Source organism: Mobula birostris, chromosome 16 (genome assembly GCF_030028105.1).
Source record: "Mobula birostris isolate sMobBir1 chromosome 16, sMobBir1.hap1, whole genome shotgun sequence".
NCBI lineage: Eukaryota > Metazoa > Chordata > Chondrichthyes > Myliobatiformes > Myliobatidae > Mobula > Mobula birostris.
Genome location: NC_092385.1, coordinates 64676362 through 64702404, shown reverse-complemented (window position 1 = coordinate 64702404; position 26043 = coordinate 64676362). Strand labels below are relative to the sequence as shown.

The 26043-nt window shown below is 41.6% G+C and overlaps 1 protein-coding gene across 2 annotated transcripts in view; it reads left to right on the top strand.

The window, feature by feature from the left end:
- The window catches only part of LOC140211189 (transmembrane and coiled-coil domains protein 1-like), an 87745-nt gene that overhangs the window by 51548 nt on the left and 10154 nt on the right, over positions 1-26043 (top strand). For both annotated transcript variants that reach the window (XM_072280759.1, XM_072280758.1), the window contains exon 3: positions 23064-23974. In XM_072280759.1, the coding sequence (XP_072136860.1) occupies positions 23064-23974 (911 nt within the window). The remainder of the gene's footprint in view (positions 1-23063; positions 23975-26043) is intronic.

Sequence of the window (26043 nt, the reverse complement as noted above, 5' to 3'; positions counted from 1 at the left end):
TCCAACACCATGCCTTCCAATAGTACTTTCGCGATTGCTGTTTTCACTCCCAACTCTTGCATTAAGGTCCCCCATTATAATGAGCACATCATGTTTTGGGATCTTTTCCATGGCAGCTTGAAGGCTGTTATAAAACTCATCTTTAGTTTCTTCTTCCGTATCCTCAGTAGGTGCATATACCACAATTATGGACAGTTTAGTGAACTTAAGAGTTTAAACGAACATGCAGAAGTCTTTCATAGATGGGGTTCCATTCTAATAAGGCCCTCGAGTCATCCTTGTCCATAAGTGCCACACCATGTAAATGGTGGTTGTCCTTACGGCCTGATCATATGATTGTATCACCAGATGCTAGGGGTCACTTTCCAATGTGTTTCTTGTATTCCAAGCAGCTGCAGTCGGTAGTTATGCATCTCTTTGATAGTCTGTGCAAGCTTTCCAGTTGGATATAAAGTTCGAACATTCCAGCATCCAATATGGATAGTTTCTTTGGGTGAAAGAAGATTAGCTCTCAGTCCGGAGATGTCCTGGTGGCTTTGATCTCTGTCCATCATAATTTCTGTTCCCAGTTCTGCATCACTCCTCTCACCGGCATCAATAAATTTCCTTGTTTTGGTTTCTGTAGTGGTAAAGATTTTACAGGGTAGTGTTGCTGGCCCTACGCCCACCCCGCAACTTGGAGGACCAGGTGCTGTATTCGTCTGGCCCTTCACCTGGAACCTGCCCAGCAAGGTTGAACCTACCAGGGACTGAAGTCCCAGCTGGTAGAGCTCCCAGGGTCATTAAGGCACACAAACCTCCCCACCACGATAAGGAGGCACATAGGGAGGACATAGCCTAGATAGTAGGTTTTTAATGGATGCTGCTTTCTTGTGGCAGCACTCCGTGTAAGGAGGGGAGGGCTTTGCCTGTGGTGGACTGGGCTGCATCCACTACTATCTGTAGTATTTTCCATGCTAGGTATTTGTATTTCCAGGCCAGACCTTAATACAACCACTGTAAGAAAGTAAAGTATCTGATATATTGAAACAAACAAATATAAAGTTACTAACCCTCTTTGCCTTGATTCTTCTGAAGAAGACTAGTTTCTAGAGCTCTTTGGTTTTGCTGATGCTGCGTGAGAATTTGTTGTGGCACTATTAACCAACCTCCCTGCTATATACCAATGTACACATACACCACTTCAGCCAACAACAGGGGTGTCATTACCAAACTTAAATATGGTATTTGAGCTATACTAATATAGGCATCTTTTAGTCTCATGAGACCATGAATTTGCGCCTTGGAAGGTTTCCAGGGCACAGGCCTGGGCAAGGTTGTATGGAAGACCAGAAGTTGCCCATGCTGCAAGTCTCCCCTCTCCACGCCACTGATGTTGTCCAAGGGAAGGGCACTAGGGCCGATATAGCTTGGTGTCGTCGCAGAGCAATGTGGTTAACTGCCTCAGCCTCACCACTTGGCCACGCGCCTATACTTAATCATAACTATAAAATAAGTAGAGCAGTGGCTTTGCGCTCAGCCTAGTGGTGCACCTGTGCTGATGGTGTGTGTGGAGGAGAGATGTTGCAAATTTGTTCTAACTGGGATCTGCCAGTGAGGAAACTGAGGATCTAGTTGCACTCATCTTCATTATCTAGGTGTTCTAGGGTTGAGTGAAGAACCAATAAAATGGCATCAGCTGTTGACCTGTTGCAATAGGAAAATTGGAGCAGACCTCAGGCAGGAGTTGATTGCTCCATAATCAACCACCTGAAACACTTGATCACAGTGCTAGTAAGTCCTACTAGCCAATAGTTATTGTGGCAGGTCACTAAGACTGGCATGATCGATGTCTGCTTGAAGCAGATGGGTACCTCATACTGCCAAAGTGAGAGGTTGAAGGTGTCCATAAACACTCCAGCCGGTTGATTAGCACAGTTCTTCAGTACTCTAGTCCAGATATATCCTCCTGAAGGATATTCTTATGTCGGCCTTAGACGGAGATCACTGAATCGTTGGGGGCTGTGGGAGTTCATGAAGACGCCAAAGCAAGCTTTAAAAGTATTAGGTGTGAAACAGTTGCCATGTATGTTTGGTTTTGCTTTGGATGTGGTAGTGGCATTCAGGTCCTGCCACAGTTTTCTGTCATTGGTTTAGTCTGGAATTGCCACTTGGCATGTAAGTTGGCTTTCCAGAGGTCATACCTGGACCTCATACTTTTCTGGATCCCCAGTCCTAAATGGCACCAATCTAGCTCTCAGCACATTTTGAATACACGTTTCCCCCGCCATCTGAAGGTAGAGCGTTCCTATAAAACGGTTCGTAAGCCGAAATGTCGTAAAGCAAAGAAGCAATTACCATTTATTTATAACCATTTATTTATACGGGAAAAATTTGTGAGCGTTTGCAGACCCAAAAATAACCTACCAAATCATGCCAAATAACACACAAAACCTAAAATAACAGTAACATATAGTAAAAGCAGGAATGATATGATAAATACACAGCCTATATAAAGTAGAAATACTTTTCCACAATCATTACTGAACTGTTCTCTGTAGCGAAAATCTCGCACAAGCGCTCTCAGCAGAAAATCTCACGCAAGTGCTGTTGGCAAAAACACGGCGCAAGCGCTCTCCAGTAACCTTTAAGCTATGAAGCTGCCGAATCATACCAAATAACACACAAAAATACACAGCCTATATAAAGTAGAAATAATGTATGTACGGTGTAGTATCACTTACCAGAATTGGTTCAGCGCCAAGCACAGTGATGATGATGTGTTAGACTGAGTCGCAGTTTGCGTGGTGCAGTGGCCCCCACCCTCCAGGCAGCCGACAGATACCAAACCGCGAAGCATGCAGGGGTGCAGCGGTAGCCGGGAGGCATCCAGCACATCTTTAAGAAAAAAGCCGAAATAAACATGCTAATTAATTGTGTCGGACGGCACCTAATTAATTAGCATGTTTATTTCGGCTTTTTTCTTAAAGATGTGCTGTGTGCCTCCCGGCTACCGCTGCATTCTCCGCGAATCGCGGGGTGGTGGGACACTGGGGTGTCATCTCGTCGTCTGTTTCCATTAGAGCAGGCAGCTCATCTTCTATGACTGCCTGCCTCGATGTCGAAGGTCAAGGTTCGTTGTCTGCTGTGGCTGATGCGGAAGGCTTGCTTGACTGCTGAGCCTCACGCATTTTTGTATCATAATAATTTATAAGGACTCAAACCATCCTGCAAATATCCCCTAAACCTATGTACCCTTTCAAAATTAAAGTCATACTTTATCATTGCAGCAAAAATCTCACGCAGTCACTTTCGGTCCGTTCGCTACTGCATTCGGTTTCGATTGTTATCCTTTCCTCTTCCAATTGCATCAGCTCTTCATCTATCAGTTCTTGGTCATGGGATGCCAAAACCTCTTCAACATCATGTTCGTCATCTTCCACAAGTCAAACTCACTTAGTCCTTACTTCATTCACCACGATCAAAACGCTTAATTATGTCTAGTTTTACCCTCAGTGTAACACCCTTACGAGCTCTTTTAGGCTTTACCAATACCTGAGAACTCATCTTGCAAACGGCTGCTGACAGGCACGTGTTTAAGTAATGCCGGCGAGAATGCAGTTCCGAATCCGGGGGAGAGCGGCTGCTCGGGGCGCGCGGCACGCTGCTTTTTATTGCGCACTGATTTTCCCTGCACGCTGCTTTTTTTTCATAACAGTGAAAACACCTTCTGAAAGCAAAAATGGTACTAATGTAGGTCTTTCGTAACAGTGAGGTTTCATAAAGTGAACGTTTGAAAAGCGGGGGACACCTGTACTGTGATTGCAAATTGAGGTTGCTGGTTACTTTCTTGCCCTTGCTGTACTTAATTTAAAAAATCTTGAGACTTTTCTTAGTCTTAGTCAATGATACTTTGTGTCTCCTTCTAGCCTCCTTAATGTGTTTTTAAGTGCTCTGTATTCTGAAGGACTTCTCCTGATTTCAATTCTTTATACCTGATGTGCTTTTCTCTACCCATCCATTGTCAGTGTTCTCACCCTGATAGGAGCATGTTGCTGCTGAGCTCTCCCCATTTCACTCTTGAATGACTTCCATTTCTTTGATGTAAGAAGCCTGCTGAAAGTACCTGCTGTTTATCTACTTTTGTCAGGTCCGCTCTATTGATGTTGAAATTGGCATTCCCCAGTTAGGGATCCTAATTTCCAGACAGTCCTTGGTGTTTCCATAACTATCTAAACTTAGAGTTATGATCACCATGGCGGGAGGAGAAGATGGCGGCGTGACGCAGCTTGCAGCGGCCACTCCAGTGGTGATGTCTGTTATTTGTCAAGTAGGTTGCTGTGCACAATCCTGATTTGATGGAGATGGACATGACAGCACGGAGGAACATCTGGTGAAACTTCTGAAATGCCTGCTTCGCTGCTGCTGCTACTGTGTGGTCCAGAATCTCCGGAGGAGAAGGCTCCGAGTCCTCAGCTTTGCCTGTTGCTCGGCGGCCGGGGTGGGATCGAAGCACTCGGCAGAGGATGGTGCTCGGAGAGGCTGTGTCAGAGGGGCTGGTCGGAGGCTGAAAGTTTTCAGATGGACTCAGAGTCCGCTGTGGTCAGGTGCTTCCAATGGTGCTGCATCGGCAAGATGGCAGCGCTTGGAGGTTCATGGCAGGGAGAGTTTCTCCCTTCTGCCACCTGCGTGAGATGATGAGTCTGTCGGGACTTTGAGACTTTTTTTTACCGTGCCCATGGTCTGCTCTTAATCAAATTATGGTATTGCTTTGCACTGTTGTAACTATATGTTATAATTATATGGTTTCCTTAGTTTTAGTCTTGGTTTGTCCTGTGTTTTCTTGTGATATCATTCTGGAGGAATGTTGTATCATTTTTTTAATGCATGCATTTCTAAATGACAATAAACGAGTACTGAGTGTTCTCATAATCTAATCTAATAATCTAATCTATATACTACTAAAACTTCCATGCTCTGTCTGTTTGTGACCTCCAATTAGTGCAAACAGTGCATTACAGCGGTACTTTTTTGGCTAAATTGAATTAAAATGTGCTAACTTACAGAATGGAGGCAAAGTTCAGCGTTATATATTCGTATAAAATTGCTCATTCGCCAAAATCAACAGGCTCGTTTTCACCTGAGAGCCAATCCGCCATCATGGAAATCGGGACACGACAGCCCGACGTATGCGCATGGCCAGCCTCAGCAGTGACACCTACCCAAACAAAAGGGCAGGGCAGCTCTATTTCGAGGGATCACATTCTGCTAATCACTATCAGAATGTGCAGGGTTGCGACAGATCTAACTGCCATACATCAACAAGAGATAATTAAATCTTATTGTAATGACATACTTCGAGACACCCATAAAACCCTTTGTTGCAGTCAAAGGACAGCGGTGACTATATCACATCCATTTAGGAGAGCACCAACCACATCATCAAGAATAATCAGCATCCTTTGGTGTTACTGCTTCGTATCTTCTATCCAGCATTAGGGTAAAAAAAAAAAGGTCAGCCTAATTATGCCACGTGGAAAGGGAAGGGGAACATTATGGTCAAGAGATGACACCAAACGTCGTCGGGAAGCAGCAAGGAGAGGGAGAAAACAAGAATCGGATGAGACCAGGGCCGCATGACTCCAGGATCAAAGAGTCATGACAAAAAAAGATGAGAGAAGAAGAGACAGAGGAGGAGAGGCATGCACATCTCCAGGATCAGAGACAAACAGCAAACAGCAGAAGAGATGGGGGATGAAAGGGTTGCACGTCTCCAGAATGACAAAAACAGGCACAGAAGTAGGAGAGAGGAAGAGACAAAGGAGCTGAGAAATGCACGTGTCCAGGATCAGAGACAAAGAACAAACAGCAGAAGAGATGAAGAGACGGGGGATGAAAGGACTGCATGTCTCCAGAATGACAACGAGAGGCACAAGGGTGGCAGATAAACCAGAAATGATGCCATCCAAAGTGTCCTTTGTTAAACCAGGAGGAGCTATATTTGCTTTGCTACGCATTGTTCTTCTTTAATAAACTGTGGTTTTCTACTTCAGCTTCCAAAGCAAAGCGATACCAATAGCATTCAGGAAAATTTAATGTTCATTCTGGTCACATCAGACTGCACTACCCTTCTCTCAAAGGGTGCCCCAACGGGTCACCCCATTGTCTAGTAATCTCTAAAATGCTCTCCAATCAACACTTCTTGCACTAGCCAGTTTCATTCCTCAAGATCAGATTGAGTGTTATCCTTCAGTAGGATTATTGAACTTTCCAAGCAGCACTTTAATAATGCAGCCTCTGCTAAGTCTTTCATACTACATAACCTAAGTTCATTTTGGGGAGGTTGTTCTCCCCTACCACTTTTACTCTGTGCTTCTCTGCTTCTTGATGATAATTAGAGGCCTGTAGTCTATCTCAGAAAAAAGATTGCCCCTGTCTGTTCCTAATCACTTCATCATTTGGACACCTTTCTGGATTATTGCTCTCTTATTTGCACTGCCATCTTGTTTGCATCTTCCCCTTGCAATGTTGATTTGAGGCCCCTGTTCTCCTCAACCATGTGTGGTAACAATATTTGACAATACCTCTGTTTCCACTCTCCTTCCCCCCCCCCCAAACTATTCACCTACTCTGTGCCTTATTCCTTTTCCTACATTAGCTTGTTCATCTCCTTGCAGGGATGATGGACCCATTCTGGTGCAATTCATCCTCCTATACATCTGCAGAACAGATCCCAATGATTCAGAAATCTAAAGTCACCTTTCCTTCATCCATGCATGTATCTGACTTAACCTGTTTTTACAGTCTGTCAGGTAATCCTCATCCCTCATATCATGGTTAAGCAAACTGGGTGTCCATGTAAAATCCAAACTGGGCAAGTGATAGGAATTGTTGGTCGCAAACAACAGGAATTCTGCAGATGCTGGAAATTCAAGCAACACACATCAAAGTTGCTGGTGAACGCAGCAGGCCAGGCAGCATCTCTAGGAAGAGGTACAGTCGACATTTCAGGCCGAGACCCTATGGCCTGTGTATTGTATTGGCAAGTAGCTTAGTATTTAAATTGATGATTTGTGCTCTATTGCCCTTTCATTTGGTTGCAAAGTTGCATGTGTTGCTGACATTAAGACTTTTCTTAAACCAGGGCGTCTATTTTTCTGTAGTGATGATGTGCTCTCTCATTCTGCTCCACAGTCCCCTCTGCTGGTGGATCACCAAAATGGTTGCCTGCTGGAACTTTTACAACCATTCCACAATAATTGCTGAGACTGTGGATCATTTGAGGACCTGTTTAATTTTATTGATTCTGGAAGAAATTTCTTTACGCATAGAAACATTGTTGGATTATGGCGTTGCCCAGATAATTGAACTGTCCCTCAGTTTTGTATTTCATGAATGGAGATATGATGGCAGAATATAGTATTAATGGTAAGACTCTTGGCAATGTGGAGGATCAGAGGGATCTTGGGGTCTGAGTCCATAGGACACTCAAAGCAGCTGCGCAGGTTGACTCTGTGCTTAAGAAGGCATACGGTGTACTAGCTGTCATCAATCGTGGAATTAAATTTAGGAGCCGAGAGGTAATGTTGCAGCTATATAGGACCCCGGTCAGACCCCACTTGGAGTACTGTGCTCAGTTCTGGTCACCTCACTACAGGAAGAATGTGGAAGCCACAGAAAGGGTGCAGAGGAGATTTACAAGGATGTTGCCTGGATTGGGCAGCAGGCCTTATGAAAACAGGTTGAGTGAACTCGGCCTTTCCTCCTTGGAGTGACGGAAGATGAGAGGTGACCTGATAGAGGTGTATAAGATGATGAGAGGTATTGATCGTATGGATAGTCAGAGGCTTTTTCCCAGGGCTGAAATGGTTGCCACAAAAGGACACAGGTTTAAGGTGCTGGGGAGTAGGTACAGAGATGTCAGGGGTAAGTTTTTTACGCAGAGTGTGGTGAGTGCACGGAATAGGCTGCCGGCAACGGTGGTGGAGGCGGATACGATAGGGTCTTTTAAGAGACTTTTGGATAGGTACATGGAGCTTAGAAAAATAGAGGGCTATGGGTAAGCCTAGTAATTTCTAAGGTAGGGACATGTTCAGCACAATTTTGTGGCTGAAGGGCCTGTATTGTGCTGTAGGTTTTCTATGTTTCTATGGTTCTAGGCAGGGCTACTAGAAAAAAGCAGTTTGTCTCATGGATGTTTGTGAGGCCAAAGAGCATATGAAGGTTTATTTAAAGGTCAGAACATGGAGTAGGAGTGAATGATCTTGTCAAGTGGGTTAGGCAACACACTACAGGTAGTATGTCACAAAGATCAGTGCTGGACCTCAGCCATTTTCAGTCAACATCCATGTCTGTTTCTGGATGACACTATGCTGGACTGACACAGTGACTGTTGCCACACAGCTTCGGCAGCACAGGTTCCATCCTGTTGTCAGATGATGCACACTCTCCCTGTGACTGCATGGGTTTCCTCCCATATTCCAAAGGTCGCTAGCAGGTTAATTAGCTGCTGTAAATTGCTCCTGGTGTCAGCAGATGGCAGGAAAGTTAAGAAGTTGATGGGCATGTAAGAGGAAATGTTATCAGGAATTAGTGTGGAGATGCATCTGAAGGAGAGTCACTTCCTGTGTTGTGAGAGAAAAATATACGCAACCGGATGAGTGTAGTGCCAGAATAAGCCATGTTGAATCACGTGGGGCTATAGATTAAGTTAATGAATGGACAATGGTAACTACTGAGTTGCAGTTTGAGAAAATTTTTTTCCCCACTAGAATAGGAAGAATAGAAAGCCTTTACTGCTACAAATTGAAAGATTCCGAAGTTCTGTAGACCACAACAAAATATGCTGGATACTCTGCAGGTCAGGCAGCATCTTCTGCTAAAGGAGAAACTGTGTTAATATTCTGGCTTCCCCTGTTGCTTTATCCCGCACGTTTGAAGATTCACTTGCCTGATGGGTCTTCCCGTTTTTTTGACTCTCCATCGGAAGCCCAGAGTTACCTGGATCAATTTTCGCCTTCAGCATCTTAATCGCAATTATTAAATCATCTCTGTTTGTTCGGAGGCAGTTAATCTGTTTAGTTTAATTTTTTTTATTTTTTTTGCTTCATATGAGGGCAGAAAAGTTTTTTTTTTCGGTTTAATTAATATGGTTGCCAATTTTTTTTTCTAACTGAGTCATTCCTTTCTTTTTCCCTTGGGATTCTGGCTGGTTATTCCCTCTGCATCATTTTACGTATTTCCTTTGAGGCCTTTAAATTTTGTAGTTTTCAAACGTACTTTTTGTAGTTTTCCTCGTTAGTCTATGTTAATTGTCTCAATTTCTTGTTTAACTATATGATCTGTTGTTGGTTAACGGTTTTCTTTATATTTACCTGTTTTTTCTTTGTATTATATCGGGTTTGCTTTAATCGGTGTACTTTTTTTTTTATTTCTCTACTGTTTTATAACTAGCTGATCCTCTTATATATACACTTTTTTAGCGAGCGTCTGTCGGAAGTCATGGGGGTAGTTCTAGTGCTTGCTTTTTTCTGGCTGGTCTATCTTAGATTTAGCTTTGGGGGTTCGGGGGGGCGGTGGGATGGGCTTCACTTTTTAGTTTTTTTTTCTTGGGCTACTTACATTACCGAAGTATTGGTGGCATCGTCCTTCCCGTTATCTCTTGTTTTTTTCTGTTCCCTTTCCGGTTGCGTGGGTCGAACCTATTGTCAATCCTCCTTTTTTTGCGGGTTGACTTTAGGGTTTATGTAGTCTACTATTAATTTTGTCTCTTGGAATACTAATGGTCTTAATCATCCAATAAAAAGGAAAAAAGTTTTTAAAGTATTCCGGAGACTTAAAGCACATGTTCTATTTTTACAAGAGACCCATGTGTGGGGGGGGAAAGATTACGTTTTTTCAAATTCTGGAAGGAACAAAACTTCCATTCGAATTCCAATGCTAAGATTCGAGGAGTTTCTATTTTTATAGATCCCTCAATCACTTTTGTACAACACGATATTATTTCTGATCCGAATGGCAGATTTCTATTGGTTAGTGGTTTACTCTTTAATAAAAAGGTAGTTTTGGTTAACGTTTACGCTCCCAACATGGACTGTCCAGAATTTTATAAATCATTATTTAATTTGTTCCCGAATTTGAATGAGTTTCCACTAATTTGGGGCGGGGATTTTAATACTTGCTTATCTCCATCTTTAGATCGTTCTGCTCCTTTACGGACCTTACCTAATAAATCTGCAACCTTGATTAACTCATTCCTTTCAGATTCCGGGTCGACGGACATTTGGCGTTTTTTGCATCCTCAGGAAAAAGATTTTTCTTTTTTTTTTCACATGTTCATCGTTCCTATTCAAGAATTGATTATTTTTTTATTGATTCTCGTCTTATTTCTTCAGTGGTCAAATGTGAATATGACTCTATAACCATTTCGGATCATGCTCCACTTAAGCTTTCTATTAAAATATTGGCCAACACACAGAATAATAGACACTGGCATTTTAATTCGCTGTTGCTTCAGGACTCGGATTTTGTTAACTTTATAAATGAACAGATTGATCTCTTTTTTACAATCAACTATACAGAAGATATTTCTATGAACATCCTTTGGGACACTTTTAAAGCTTATATTCGTGGTCAGATTATCTCGTACTCTGCTGCTTTGAGGAAGAGGTTGAAGGACGAGGAGATGGTTATCGTAGACAAGATCAAGGAAATTAATAAGATATATGCTACAGCTCCCTCTGAGAGGTTGTATAAACAAAGAACTGAACTTCAAATGGAACACAGTTTATTACTTTTGTCCTCGATTGCAAATCAATTAATGAACACAAGAAGCAAATTTTATTAACATAGTAACAAAGTTAGTAAACTGTTGGCTAACCAGTTGAAGACTAACTATTCCAAATTTCAAATTAATCAGATCTATAATCAAAATGATCAACTGACATCTGATCAAGCTGAGATTAATTAATCTTTTTTTGATTTTTATTCCTCCTCATATCAATCAGAGTTTCCATGAGACTCTAAATATATGTATGACTTTTTAGATAACCTAGATTTCCCTAAGATTTCACATGATTTATCTTCTATGCTTGACACTTCCTTTACTACTGATGAGATGAAGAATGTTATTTTCTCTATGAGTCTGGGGAAAGCTCCTGGTCCTGATGGGTTTACCGTGGAATTTTATAAATGTTTTGCATCTTCATTAATTCCTTGGTTATTCAGGGTTCTGGAGGCCTCATTAAAACTTGGTAAACTTCCTGAATCCTTCCACAGAGCACCGATCTCTTTAATATTAAAGAAGGATAAAGATCCTGCTCAATGTGCATCTTATAGACCAATATCCTTATTAAATGTTGATTCTAAAATCTTTTCTAAATTATTAGCAAACAGATTAGAAAAAGCACTTCCTTTTATTATTTCGGAAGACCAAACGGGTTTTATTAAAGGTAATTACTCTTTTTATAACATTCGTACACTGTTAAACATCGTTTATACCCCCTCACAAAATGATCCTGAGTGCGTCATGTCCTTAGATGCTGAAAAAGCCTTCGACAGAGTCGAATGGCCTTACTTATTGAAGGTGCTTGAAATGTTCAATTTCAGCCCGAAATTTATATTCTGGATCAAATTGTTATATCCTCCTATGGCCTCAGTCCATACTAACGCTTTAAGCTCACCTTTTTTCCCTCTTTTTCGAGGTACCAGACAAGGTTGCCCTCTTAGTCCTTTATTATTTGATATTGCATTAGAACCTCTTGCAATTGCTATTCGAGAATCTCCAAATATTATTGGGATAACTGGGGGTTTAAGGTCCCATAAAGTATCACTCTATGCTGATGACTTACTTTTATATATTTCTAATCCTCAAAAATCTATCCCTGCTGCTTTAGATTTATTAGCACAATTTAGTCTTTTTTCAGGTTATAAGTTAAATCTCAGTAAGAGTGAACTTTTTCCGATTAATAAGCAAGTTCCCTTATATCAGAATCTTTCGTTTAAATTGGTTAATAATCATTTTGGGATTAAAATTACCTGTAAGCATAAAGATTTATTTAAGACTAATTTCCTACCCTTAATCGATCACATTACTCAACTCTCATTTAAATGGTCTCCATTTTATTTAACTTTGATTGGTCGTATTAATGCTGTTAAGATGTTTATTCTTCCAAAATTTTTATATGTATTTCAGGCACTACCGATTTTTGTTCCAAAATCCTTTTTGATAAAGTTGACTCTAAAATTTCTTCATTTATTTGGCAAAATAAAAACCTGAGATTGGGTAAAATACATCTACAGAAAGCCAAGAGAGATGGAGGTTTGGCACTACCTAACTTTAGATTCTATTATTGGGCAATTAATATTTGACACATGAAATTTTGGTTACTTGATCAAGATACACTATCCATTCCTAAATGGGTAGTATTGGAATTACAATCTGCTTAAGGTTATGCACTTGACTCCATTTTAGGTTCTTCTCTTCCTTTTGATTTGAAACGCTACAAACTGGTTTGTAACCCGATAGTTAAATATACCTTACGTATTTGGTTTCAATTCCGAAAATTTTTTGATCTTAATCAATTTGGGCTTGCGATTCCTATTTTAGGCAACATATTCTTCCCTCCCTCTTCCACGGACTGTGCCTTTCAAATTTGGAAGACTAATGGTATTTCACGGTTTTTGGATTTATTTTTAGATGGTTCCCTTATGTCTTTTGAACAATTATCTAACAAATATAACTTACCATGAATACATTTTTTTAGATATCTCCAAGTTAGAAATTTCCTAAGTACTATACTCTCTTCCTTTCCGACGCTACCTCCTACATATATTTTAGATACTATAATTAACCTTAATCCATGTCAGAAAGGTGTAACGGCTATTATTTATAATACTATTATGAAACTTAGGAAAGCTCCATTTTATAAGATTAGGTCAGATTGGGAAAAGGAATTGGGTTTTATTATTCCGGCGGATGACTGGGCGCATATTTTACAACTAGTCAATACTTCCTCTATCTGTTCTAAACACTCTCTAATTCAATTTAAAGTTGTCCATAGAGCACATATGTCTAAAGATAAATTAGCTCGTTTTTATTCTCATATTAACCCTCTTTGTGACAGATGTCATGGGGAGATAGCTTTCTTAACTCATATGTTTTGGGCCTGTCCTACTTCGGAAACTTTTTGGAAAGACATTTTTAATATTATTTCAAAGGTATTGAATATAGGTGTTTCTCCCCATCCTATTACTGCTATCTTTGGATTACCTAAAATTTCCAGTAATCTCTCCCCTGTAGATTGATTGCATTTCTTACTTTAATGGCAAAAAGATGTATTTTACAACATTGGAAGGAGATTAATGCTCCAACTACATTCTTTTGGTTTTCCCAGACAATACTATGTTTAAATTTGGAGAAAATTAGAAGTAATCTTAATGATTCTTCAGCTAAATTTGAACAGACTTGGAGATTTTTTATTCAACATTTTCATTTAATGTAACTTTTTTTTCTTTCTCTGGCCATATCTACATTCCCTTCTTGCTTTTTAACTGTTTTTAATGGAGGTCGGGTTTGAGGACGTGATTGTTTTAAGTTGTTTAACTCTATTTGATACCTAGTTAGCCCATTGCTTTGCTTTGCTTTTTAGATTAGTTGCATGGTGGGTTTTTTTGTTTTTTTTTTTTCCTTTTTCTATTGACATGTTTGAAAATTAGTATACTATTATATTACCTTGTTATTTTTTTATTTAAACTGCACTGTTTGTACTAACTTCTTTTTGTGTATTAATATCTCTTGTTAATTTTTTTAAAAAAACACACCCTTCCCCAGCAGAGTAAGTAGGGGAGGCTGAGTAGTCAGAACGAATATTTGTGATCTTCTGAGACCAAAGTGGTAAATGTGGCAATTTGAGACAGAGTATGCTTTTTGGGCTGTGTGAAGTGTGTGGGTCAGTGTGGGATGGTGAATTAAAGTGACATGTAGCTCATGGTCACTCCTGTGGAGTACTAGTGCCCTGCAAAGTGAACTAGCAGCCAAAGAGACCACACTGTAACGCCAAATGCAGTATACCAGATGGGAAGAAGTGCAGGTGAATCTCTCCATCTGGACAGAGTGTTTATGTAAGGCATTCTTTACATCAAGTGCAACCAGAGAGTGGATAGGGCCACTCAGGCTTAAAAGACAAAACATGCCTGGAAGCAGAGGATGTGAGTGAGGTCCTAAATGAATATGTACCAAGCAGAAGGATGCAGAGAATAAGAAAGTAAGTCTGGAATTTTGAGACAAATAATCGGGTAGTGTTGGATCTCTTAGAGAGTATTAATACGGATAACTTTGCAGGGTTTGAGGGATATACTCCAGACTATTAAGAGAGGCTAGAGATAAGACTGCTGGGCCTTTATCAATATCTTCCTGTCCTCTCAACCACAGGCTAGATCCCATTAGCTAATGTTCCATTATTCAAGAAGGGACAAGGGGATAATCTTGGAAACTAGACCAGTGAATCTTACATTAGTGTTGATATTCCCGGAGAGGATTCTTAGGGAATAGGATTTATAGGCATTTAGAAAACATGTTTGCTGCACCACCCAGCAATCCACCTATTTCATCCTAGCCTAATCACAGGACATTTTAAAATAACCAATTAACCTACTAAACGGTAGGTCTTTTGACTGAGAGAGAAAACTGGAGCTGCCAGAGGAAGTCTACACATTCACGTGAAGGATGTACAAACTCCTTACAGAGGATGCCGGAATTGACTCCCAACTCTGATGCCCCAAACCCCACTGTGCCAAAACAATGGTGTCATTATGTCAGTGGTGGAAAGTTATTGGAAGAAATGCTGAGAGGAATAGGTAGGATTTATTTGCATCTGGAAAATCAAAGACTCACTAGGAATGAAAGGATTTAGTGCTTTTCTGGTGAATTTGACGAATAAACTCTTCTCAGGTTGGAAGCTTTTGAAACCTATTGAAGAGTTTACTGGTTAGGAATAATCACCATAGCTTTATGTGAGAAATTAAATAGCATAAATTTGATTGAGTTTTTTTTAAGAGGACTTACAAGGGCAGAGTGAAGGATATCACTTACATGAAATTTGATCCATTTACAAGGTTTGCACCATTAACAAGGTTCTGTACTAGGCTAGTTCAGAAGATTCAGAGCACATGGGATCTGGGGTGAACTCACCAACTGGATGCAGCTTTGGGTAGGGGAAAGATGAGAGGGTGGTAATGGAGGATTGCTTTTTCAGATTGGAGGCCTGTGACCAGTGGTGTGCCACAGGGATTGGTACTGTGTCCATTGTTGTTTTTCATTTATATTAATAACTTGGATGAGAATGTAGGTGGCATGATTAGTAAGTTTGCAAATATCACAAAAATTAGTGATGTGGTAGACAGTGAAGAATGTTGCCTAAGTTTACAGTGGAATCTAGATAACTATGAATTTAAAGCGTGATGAAGCATTTTGGGAAGTTAAAGTTGCAAAACAGAGACAGCTTGGGGTACATTCATATTTCCTTGAAAGTAGCAACAGAGGTTGACAGGTTGGTGAGGAAAGCGTTATGATATGCTTGCCTTTATCAGCTGAGGCAATGAGTACAAGAGTTGGGATGTCATATATTTGTACAAACTTTTGCTTAGACTGTATTTGAAGCATTGTATGCATTTCTGGTCTCAACACTATAGCAAAGGTGTAATTAAGGGTGCAGAAAAGATTCACGATGATATACTTTATACTTTATTGTCACCAAACAATTGATACTAGAACGTACAATCATCACAGCGATATTTGATTCTGTGCTTTGCGCTCCCTGGAGTGATGTTGCCTGGATTAGAGTACTTGAATATAAGGAGTGACTAGATGAGACTGTTTTCCTTGAGGTGAGGGAGGCTGAAAGGTGACGTGATAGAGGTTTATAAAATTATGTAAGACATGATAGGGTAGATTTGCACCAAGAGTAATTAGTATCTGGAATGAGTTGCAAGAGGAGGTGGTGATAGCAGGAGCTGTAAGAACACTTGAGGCAACTGGACAGGTACCTGAATGAACAGGGTGTAGAGGAATATAGAATACTGAGGTGGGAGGAGAAGATGGTGGCACAACGCAGCGCGTGTAGCCTCTCCGGTGAAATGATATCGTATTTGTTACATAGGAGCCGTGCACAATTCTGATTTGATGGAGACAGCCGTGAGAAGCGCGGAGGAACATCTGGAGAAACTTCTGAAATGCCCAGTTCGCTGCTGCTGCTACTGTGCAATCGAGAATCTCCGGAGGGAAGGCCCAAAGCCACGGCTTTGCCTGTTGCTGGCGGCCGGGGCTGGAGTCGAAGCGCTCGGCAGAGATGGTGCTCGGTGCTTGGTGTCGGAGGGCTGGTCGGAGGCTGGAAATTTTTGGACGGCTCAGAGTCAGACTGTGGTGGGGCATGGCAGGGAGAGTTTTCTTCCTTCTCTCGTCTGCGTGAGATGTGGGACTTTTGAGAGACTTTGAACTTTTTTTACCGTGCCCATGGCCTGTTCTTCATCAAGTTATGGTATTACTTGCACTGTTGTAACTATATGTTATAATTATGTGTTTTTTGTCAGTTTTTCAGTCGTGGTGTGTCTTGTGTTTCTGTAATATCACACTGGAAGAATATTGTATCATTTCTTAATGCATGCATTACTAAATGACAATAAAAGAGGACTGTGTGTCCTCATAATCTAATCTAATCTAAACTAATCTAATATCCTCAAATGGGATTAGCATAGATAGCCATGTTGGTTCACATCAACAAGGGTAAACAACCTGTTTCTATGATCGCTTCTATAGTAGAGAAACGAAGATCAAGATGGTACTGCTTTGTGTTTAGCCATTTTACACCCATAGAGATGAGGAAAATTCCATTCTAATCTCTATATAAGAATTGATCAATTAGAAAGCACTTATTTGAATGCTGCAGTACCAAGTTAACCAATGAGAAAGCACTTATTCAAGTAAAGCAGAACAAATAAACTACCAGAGCTTTCTGGAAGTATACTTAGTATAGCCACTAGAAGCATCTTAAACTAGCATAGAATACAAGCAGATAATTAATTGTTAAACTGCAAAGAAAATAACAATTTAAATAGTCTAATCTAAGAATTAAACAGTGGAATCTAACAGAGGAAAAATGTCTAGTGGTTGAACCTCAGAAGATGCAGGAACTTGCTGAGGATCTGTTGACTGTGGAGGATTGTGGTATGGAAAATGAGGGAATTCTATCCTTATTCTGGAAGAGAGGGGGTGAAAGCAGAAATACAGAAGATGATGAGATGTTAGTTAATAATGTGAGAGAGGAAGCCATGGTTTAGGAAGTAGACCTTTCAGAGGCGCCTGTAGTCTTTTGCAGCTTTTTGTATCTTCACAACTTAACTGTCTCATCAATCCTTCGAGCGTGTAAATTTGGTTTTAGTGCACTATATTCCTTCAGTCAAATATTGAATGAACTGAGTCAGTCTTAAATAATCCTTCACCTTTTTGTTGGAAAACTGCACCTGATATCTGTGGTATAATACCTTTGGGTTCCCAAGTAATCAGGGTTTTGCTTCTCATACTGGCTGGCCTAAAAAGCAGTGAACTCAGTTGGGGAGAGTCAGAGTTATACAGCATTCAAACAGGTCATTCAGCCCAACTGGTCCATGATGACAAAGAACATCCCAGATTTGCTGCAGGGTATTTTATTAAAATATAATAAGTAAGGAGGAAAAATAAACATAAAATACTAAGTCTAAAACAATTTGTAAATTTATTGATGAAAGACCAAGTTCCACTCCCTTCTAAGTGATGTAAAGGATAAACAAAACAGTAAGACTAAAACAGGCTTAAGAACAACTGGTGAGTCTGATGAGAAGCAAGTATCACGTCAAGAATTCTGTTTTACCTGGAGAATCTTAAATGTCCCTGGCACTGGTAGCAATTCCAGTACGGGGACTGAAGTCTGATGGGCTTGCTCACTCTTATGTAATGAAGACAGCCCACACTTCTTTTGTAATCTACATGTACCAATCAGTTACAGTTCTAAAACTATTTCTTGATAGATGTACAGTGAGGATTTTACATTTCCACTGAACTAGCCTAGCTTGTTTCCAAAATTCTTATAAATTAAGACTCTTTCTGCCAACCAAAATGTTTTTGCTCATTCGTGAAAAAGAAAACAAGTTATCACATTCCTTAATGGCTTACATCTGTATACTTCAAGGCTGTGTGAATTTAATGAATCACTACCTTTTGCTTTACTTGTCTTTCTAACTAACAGTGCATACTCATAAGTACAACTCCATTTCAAGTAAAAACGCAAACAACAAGTAAAAAGGTCTGTTTTAACCCCCTCTTTACATTCAAACTGGTCACATTTGTCAATGTTTGGCCCATAACCTTCTAAATCTTCCCAATCCACGAGCCTGTCCAATGACTTTTTTAAATTTGCTGTCTCTGATTCAACCACTTCCTCTGGCAGGTGATTCCATGTGGATACCTCCCTTCATATAAAACAAGAAGTTGCCCCTCAAGTTCCTATTAAATCTTTTCCCTCTGACCTTAAATGTATGCTCTTTAATTCTTTATACCCCAACTCTGGGGGTGGGGGGGTGGGGGTGGGGAGACTGAGTGCATTCAGCCTTTCCATGCTCCAAATGACTTTATACACCTTTCTAAGATCACCTCTCAGTCTCGTACACTCTAAATTCCTAGTCAATCCAGCCTCTCCCTGTAACTTAGTCCCTCAAGTCCTGGCAGCATCCTTGTATATCTTTTCTTCACTCTTTTCAGTTTAATAACATCTTTCCTTTAGCAGGGCAGCCAAAACTAAACACAGTCCTCCAAGTCTATAAACCTCTGACTTGCTGGCAGCAAACAAAACTATAAATTACTGTATTAATCACACACTTTCTTGGATACAACCACTGTAATCAACACCCAGTAGCTTTCGGAGTTAAGCTGTATGACCTGGTGCAGGATGGTTGAGGTGCAGCAGATACAGGCCTGAGCACGTGGAATGAACAAATTGTTTGGCTACAGCTGGAGTGGACTTGGAGGTGATTCGATGCAGCAGAACGGAGGTGAGGCAGCAGGGCCCAGTCCCAAGAGTAAGGAGTGACTCGTCATTTAGCTGATTTGGAAAGGTCAGGTGTGGGCTGAATTGAAGCAGTGGGGCCTGGGTCTGAGAGTGAGGAATGACCCGAGGTTTGGCTGATTGAAGCACCGGGCCAGATTGAAATGGTAGGCATGTTGGAGTCAGAGGAAAGGGATGGGCAGGTGTTCAGCTTGGTGCTCAGAGATGTTTGTTTATCTCTGTATTGAACTGAGGCTGTGGCCTGCAATTAATGGGCTCCAGGATCAGCTGCAGTGATGACTAGCTTCATACTGGTGCACTTACTTCCAGTCCGAATGTTATTTGCTTGCTTTTATTGTTTGCACGATTTGGTTATTTTCTGCACGTCCAGTGCTTGACTATTATTTTTAATGGGTTCTATTAGGCTTTGTGGCTGCTATAAGGAGACAAATCTCAAGGTTGTATATGGTATACATACAAAGGACTTCAATAATAAATGTACAAACGTTGTATATTGAACTTTGAAGTGCAGTCTTACCAGTGTACTGTACAATCTCACCATGACCTCCCAACTTTTCTTCTTAATGCTATAACTGATGGAGACCATCCTGCCTACCTGTGACTCTGTATTCAGTGAATTACGTAGCTGAACTCTGTTCTACCGCTCTCCCCAGGGACTTGCCTGTCACCGAAAGTCCTACCTGGAATTGACTTTCTAGAATGCAATATCTTACATGTATCTAAATTAAACTCTATTTGACATTCATTGACTCATTTACTCAGCTGATCAATATTTAGAGATACAGTGCGGATTAGGCCCTTCCAGCCTTTTGAGCCACACCCACCAGCAACCCCTGACAACCTCAATTTAACCCTAACCTAATCATGGAACAATTTATGATGACCAATTAACCAACCTAGTATGGTTTTGGACTGTGAGAAGAATGCAGAGCACTTGGAAAAAAATGCACACATCTCACAGGAGGAAGTCCAGAGACTCCTTGCCGAGGACACAGGGATTGAACTCCAAACTCTGATGCCCCGAACTGTAATAGTGTTGCACTAACTGCTATGCTACCGTGGAGCCTATAATATCCCCCTGTAATTTTTGATAACCTTCATTATCCACTATACAACTTACTTTAATGTCATCTGCCATCTTACAAACTATGCCTTGTACATACTTATCCAAATCACTGATCTGGATGAGATGTAACAATGGGCCCTGAGGCACACAACTAGTCACTAGTCTGCCGCTGTGATGATTTTGAGTGCATCTGTTCCAGAGTCCTAAACTTAAACCAAGACCTTAAGTTTCAAATGTTTCTATCAGAGCCCTCACTTTACCAAGATCATGCTATAAATTCAAAAGCTAATTTACTTGCCTAATTCAGACTCTGAAGAGGTATATCTTTCAATAATCAATGATTTGATCTGTCAGTTCCCCCCTCCCAACCAAGGAAAAGATACTTCCAGCTAATGGAACACAGTATACACACTTATTTTGAGGAATAATTTTAATAGCAATTATAATTCTACAAAGAATGTCAACCACAAGTACAGTTCTGATGAACTAGAAATACAAGGTATTGAGTTGTAGCCAAACATGTTGTCTGTTACAAAAGAAGGCTCTGGGAAGAGATTCTTCTCTGGTCGAGGCTGAGGAATAGACTTTGTCTTCATCTCTATAACCCTTCTACCCTTACTGCCTTCTAATATTTATCAGTTTTTGGTAGTAATCCAGTGACTGCTTCATCTGCATGTATGTTTTCCATCTTCTGGTTAGATTGCAGTCTCATTTAAGTCAACAATAGGCTTCCTGAACCTGGACAGTATTGTTTCTCAAGAGGATGGCCAAGTAATACTGTTTAAAGATTAAAAATAAACATCTGGATCGTGAATATCCATCACACCATCAAGTCAATTAGCCAGCTGTCCCTGGATTCTGTGCCATCTAGTTTTCCATATAATGTAAGGTTATATGGAATCTTACCAAAGGGCTTCATGAAGTCCACATAAATGACATCCATTGCCCTCCTCTCATTGGCTTTCTTGGTCACCTCATTCAATGGTCTTGATTGAGTGCTTTCATTCAATTTGAAAGCACTCAATCAAGACAATCTCCCATGCTGACTAACCCCAAATAACTACTGTTTTTCCACAAGTACTTATACCTTATCCCTCAAAATCCACTAGTGTTAGACTTATAGCTTATAGTTCCCAGGTTTTTCAATGTTGCCCTTCTTCAACAAAGGCAAAACTTTTGCTATCCTCCAGTCTACCAATACCTTGCATTTGGCTAATGGTGATATAAGAATCACAGCCAAAGCGTCCCCAGTTTCCTCTCTAGACGCACTGTGTTCTTGAATAAAACCGAGGGACTCAAACTGCTTTATGGAAATCCTTGACCCTTTGAAATTTATAACATGAGCAGGGAATTGGAGCATTTTGGGTGCAATTAGACTCAATAAACTCATGGTCGTTAACCAGGATAGTGCACTGTGCACACATTTATTCCCACTTCAAAGTAAATCTATTATCAAAGTATCATAGTACATATACTGTATATCACTCAGATTAATTTTTTTTTGTGGGCAATCATAGTCAATACAAAGAAACACAATAGAGCAACACACAACAAAAATGAAGCAACTAATGTGCAAAATAGAACAAACTGTGAAAATACAGAAAAAAATAAATAAGCAATAACTATTGAAGACCTGAGTTGAAGGCTCATTGAATCCTTTGGTAATGGGGAGAGTGAGGTTATCTCCATTGCTTCTAGAGCCTGATGGTTGAAAGGTAATAACTGTTCCTCAACTTGGTGGTGTGGGACCTCAGGCTCCTGTACCTCCTTTCTGATGGCAGCAGCGAGAAGAAAACATAGCCTTGATGGAAGGGGTTCTGGATGTTGGATGCTGCTTTTCTACGACAGCAGTCCTTGTAGATGTGCTCAGTGGTGGGGAGGGATTCACCTGTGCTGTATCTACTTCTTTTTATGGGCTTTTCTGTTTCAAGGTATGGGTCTTTCCATACCAGGCCATGATGCAATCAGTTAGTATACGCTCCACCGTACATCTATGAGGTTTGTCAAAGTTTTAGATGACCTGCCGCATCTTTGGAAACCTCAAGGAAAGTAGAGGTGCTGCTATGCATTCTTAGTAATTGTACTTGCATGTTGCACCTTTGATTCAGCCAATGTCAGCAAGCTTAAATATGGCATTGGAGCTCTGTATAGCCTCATAGTCATAAGTATAAAGTGAGCAGAGTAAGAAGCTAAGCACACAGCTTTGTGGTGCACCTGTGCTGATGGTGATTGTGGAGGAGATGTTGTTGCCAATCTGTACTTACTGGGTCTGCAAGTGAGGAAGTCCGGGATTCAGTTGCACAAGGAGGTTTTGAGACCTCGGTCTTGGGGCTTGTTGATTAGTTTTGAGGGGATGATAATATTGAATGCAGAGCTGTAGTCAATGAAGAGCATCCTGTTGTATGCATGTTCACTGTCCAGATGTTTCAGGGTTGAGTGAACGTGACACCATAGCGGGAAGCAGGAGTGGAGTGCTTCACGCACAGTTCATTCCTCCTTCACAGTTACAGCATTTGGGAATCTGTAATACAGCCATCACTCATGATGGGAACAACTTTGCACCAAGTCTGGATGCAAATATCCTTGTATTGAGCAGTCCATCACTGGTGGGGAATTGTTCAGGCATTAGACAATGGAACATTGAGAGGATGGTATAGCGAGAGGTCTGGTGGTTTTGGACATCCTACAACTTTCCATCTGGTTCAGTGGTAGCTTCAACAACTGTTCTCATCCCAGCAGCAAGTTATTGGTGTTTGCTGAATGTTTCAGATTAACTTCGCTTCATGTGGAAAAGTTCTGGCCTTTGTGTGGGAGGAAGTGGGGAATTAATCATGTTTTTAATCAACATGATTACAAGCTGGTGGCTCTCCAGCCTTTTAAAAATGCATGCAAGTAATAAGCTTACCTTTGATTCTCTACCGCAGGTCGAACGGCTGGAAGTGAACAGTGTGGTTGCTTCGAGCTCAGATGGGGGGATTAGTGTGGATAGCCTAGATGGTGCACTGGACCCCCAGAGGACGAGAGCTGCCATTACTCACCTACAGCAGAAGGTGCTGAAGCTTACAGAGCAGCTGAAGGTGGAGCAGACGGCCCGAGATGACAATGTAGCGGAGTACCTCAAGCTGGCCAACGACGCTGACAGGCAGCAAGGGGCTCGCATCAAGCAGGTCTTCGAGAAGAAAAACCAGAAGTCGGCGCAGACTATCCTGCAGCTGCAGCGCAAGCTGGAGCACTGCCACCGCAAGTTGCGCGAGATCGAGCATAATGGCATGCCGCGGCAGCCCAAAGATGTACTCCGGGATATGCAGCAGGGCCTGAGGGGTGTGGGGGCCAGGGTGACAGGTTTCAGTGAGGGCGTCGTGGGCAGCGTGCGGGGTGGTCTCTCCAGCTTCTCCCAAGCCACCCACTCAGCCGCAGGGGCCGTGGTTTCCAAGCCACGGGAGATCGCATCCCTCCTTCGCAACAGGTTTGGCAGTGCGGATAACATTCCCACCCTTAAGGACTCGCTGGATGAAGCGCAGGCAGAAGAGTGTCTCAAGGGCCTGGAAATCTGTGGCAACCTGCAATCCAGCCTCAAGTATGGCAGCGAGGAGGAGTGCTCAAGTGGCACATCAGGGTCAGCTGCTAACAGTGTGTCGGGGACACCCCTGGAATCTACCACCTCCAAAACCAACACACTAGACCTTGCCTGCTCAGGCTTTGCAGGGATATTCCAAGAACTGCAGCAAGTGAAGGAGACACAGGCCCAGCTGGAAGAATCATTTGACACTTTGAAGTCTCACTATCAGAGAGATTATACATTAATGTTACGGACTCTGCAGGAAGAGCGATACAGGTAGGCTCAGGCAGAACAACCTGCTTCACCTCCCTCACCTCTAGTTAAAATCCAATTGTTTGCATGTCATTCTACTTGCATTTCATTCTCTACTACATGCTTTCTCATTGTCAGGATGCATGTACAGTGGATGTAATGTGAGTGTGAAATGAGGCTGCTTCACTACAGCTGTGTAGAAGGTGTAGTCATGCATTGATGGGCAGTAGTACCTCTCGGCTATGTCTCCATCAAAGTCAAGATGTGAATGTAGAAATTCACGTAAGGGCTTGTTCACAGTGTTTGTAGTGAACTGAAGAGAAGGCTATAATAACCATTAAATTTGTAGAGTCCTGAGTGTTTAAGTTTAGAGCACTGAATGGAAGCCATGAGAGCTGTTTCGGAACCTTCATCGCTCTGGGTGATTTATGATAAGGGAGAAAACTTTGCAACTTTTTTCATCATTTGTGTTACAGATCACTCCCCAATCACTGATAGAAATCCTAATTTCAAATTACTTAAACCACTGTCAGCTGGGTTTAGGATGTCTTAGTTGGTGGTTGCTGAGTACAAACATTTCTCCATTTTTTAATCTTCCCACAATGCACTTTCTCATGTCTACGACTAACCTGACTGCATCCAACTATTTCTCATCAAATTAGTGCTGATATTGCTTCCTCTCTGCCCTCATGATTGCTGTGGCTGCCTGATCAGCTCTCTGATTAATCATCCAATACTTTAATCTTCTGGTAGTTTGTTCATGAAGTGTTGTGTTTATACATTGTCGTCATTGATCTCTTGACACATGGATGTATTATCATTTCCTCAATAAACCCTGAGGCCCATGAGTTGATACTGAGCTGTGAAGGGAGGATTTAAACAAATAATTGTGATAACAAGGCCGAAGGGAAAGTGTTCCACAGCCCAAGGTAGAGCCAACTGAGATATGACGATTGATACTGAAGTGAAGGGACAGACAAAGCAAGTGCTCTCCATCACTGTTCAGTGCAGAGTTCACTTACCCAGGGTTTCCTCTCTTAGCTTCCCCTTCAATCTGTGGGATTCATTATTCATTACTTTATCCAGCTGTACTCCCCTGAAGCAACACACATAAAAGTTGCTGATGAACGCAGCAGGCCAGGCAGCATCTCTAGGAAGAGGTACAGTCGACGTTTTGGGCCGAGACCCTTCAACAGGACTAACTGAAAGAAGAGCTAGTAAGAGATTTGAAAGTGAGAGGGGGAGGGGGAAGATCCGAAATGATAGGAGAAGACAGGAGGGGGAGGGATGGAGCCAAGAGCTGGACAATTGATTGGCAAAAGGGATATGAGAGAATCATGGGATAGGAGGCCCAGGGAGAAAGAAAAGGGGGAGGGGGGAAAAGCCCAGAGGATGGGCAAAGGGTATAGTGAGGGGGACAGAGGGAGAAAAAGGGGACAGAGAAAAAGCATGTGTGTATTGTTACGTACCCCGTAACTGGGTTGCCAAACCAGCAGAAATGGACCACTTAGTTGGAGTCTGGATTACTGGAACTAAAAGTTTTATTAAAGAAATAAGTAACACAGTACTGTAATCGTAAGGATATAAATGCAACAGGTTAGCAATGATAAAACACACGTACACAGAACTAGGGTAATAGGAATCAAACAAGCTCTATCGCAGTCTAGGGGTAAAATGATCAGTCTCAAGTGACGCAGAGTTCAGTTCAGCTTAGTACAGTTCGCAGTAATCGCTGTTGTGCCGTTGGAGAGAGAGATAATAAGCAAATCTGATTCAGACAGACCTTTGTTCTTCGCAGTTAGCTTTCGGGCGAACCCTTTTAATGTCTTCTGTGGCCACCGACTGTAACCCCTCCGTTCCGGATACGACCGTTCTTCCGCGGTGAACCCGGCACCCAGGCAAGGGCGGACACACACACCAGGTTCCCGCCGATCGTACCTTTTCACCCTGTGCGTCTATGGTTGGTTTCTGCGACCAGACATCCAAACTCCCACCAACTTGTGCGGGCACACCGCTTTTCCAGGGTCTTGTTATCTTGTGGTGTTTGTCGTGCTTTCATCCCCCTGCTGGGGTATTGCCTGTCCATCAAACTT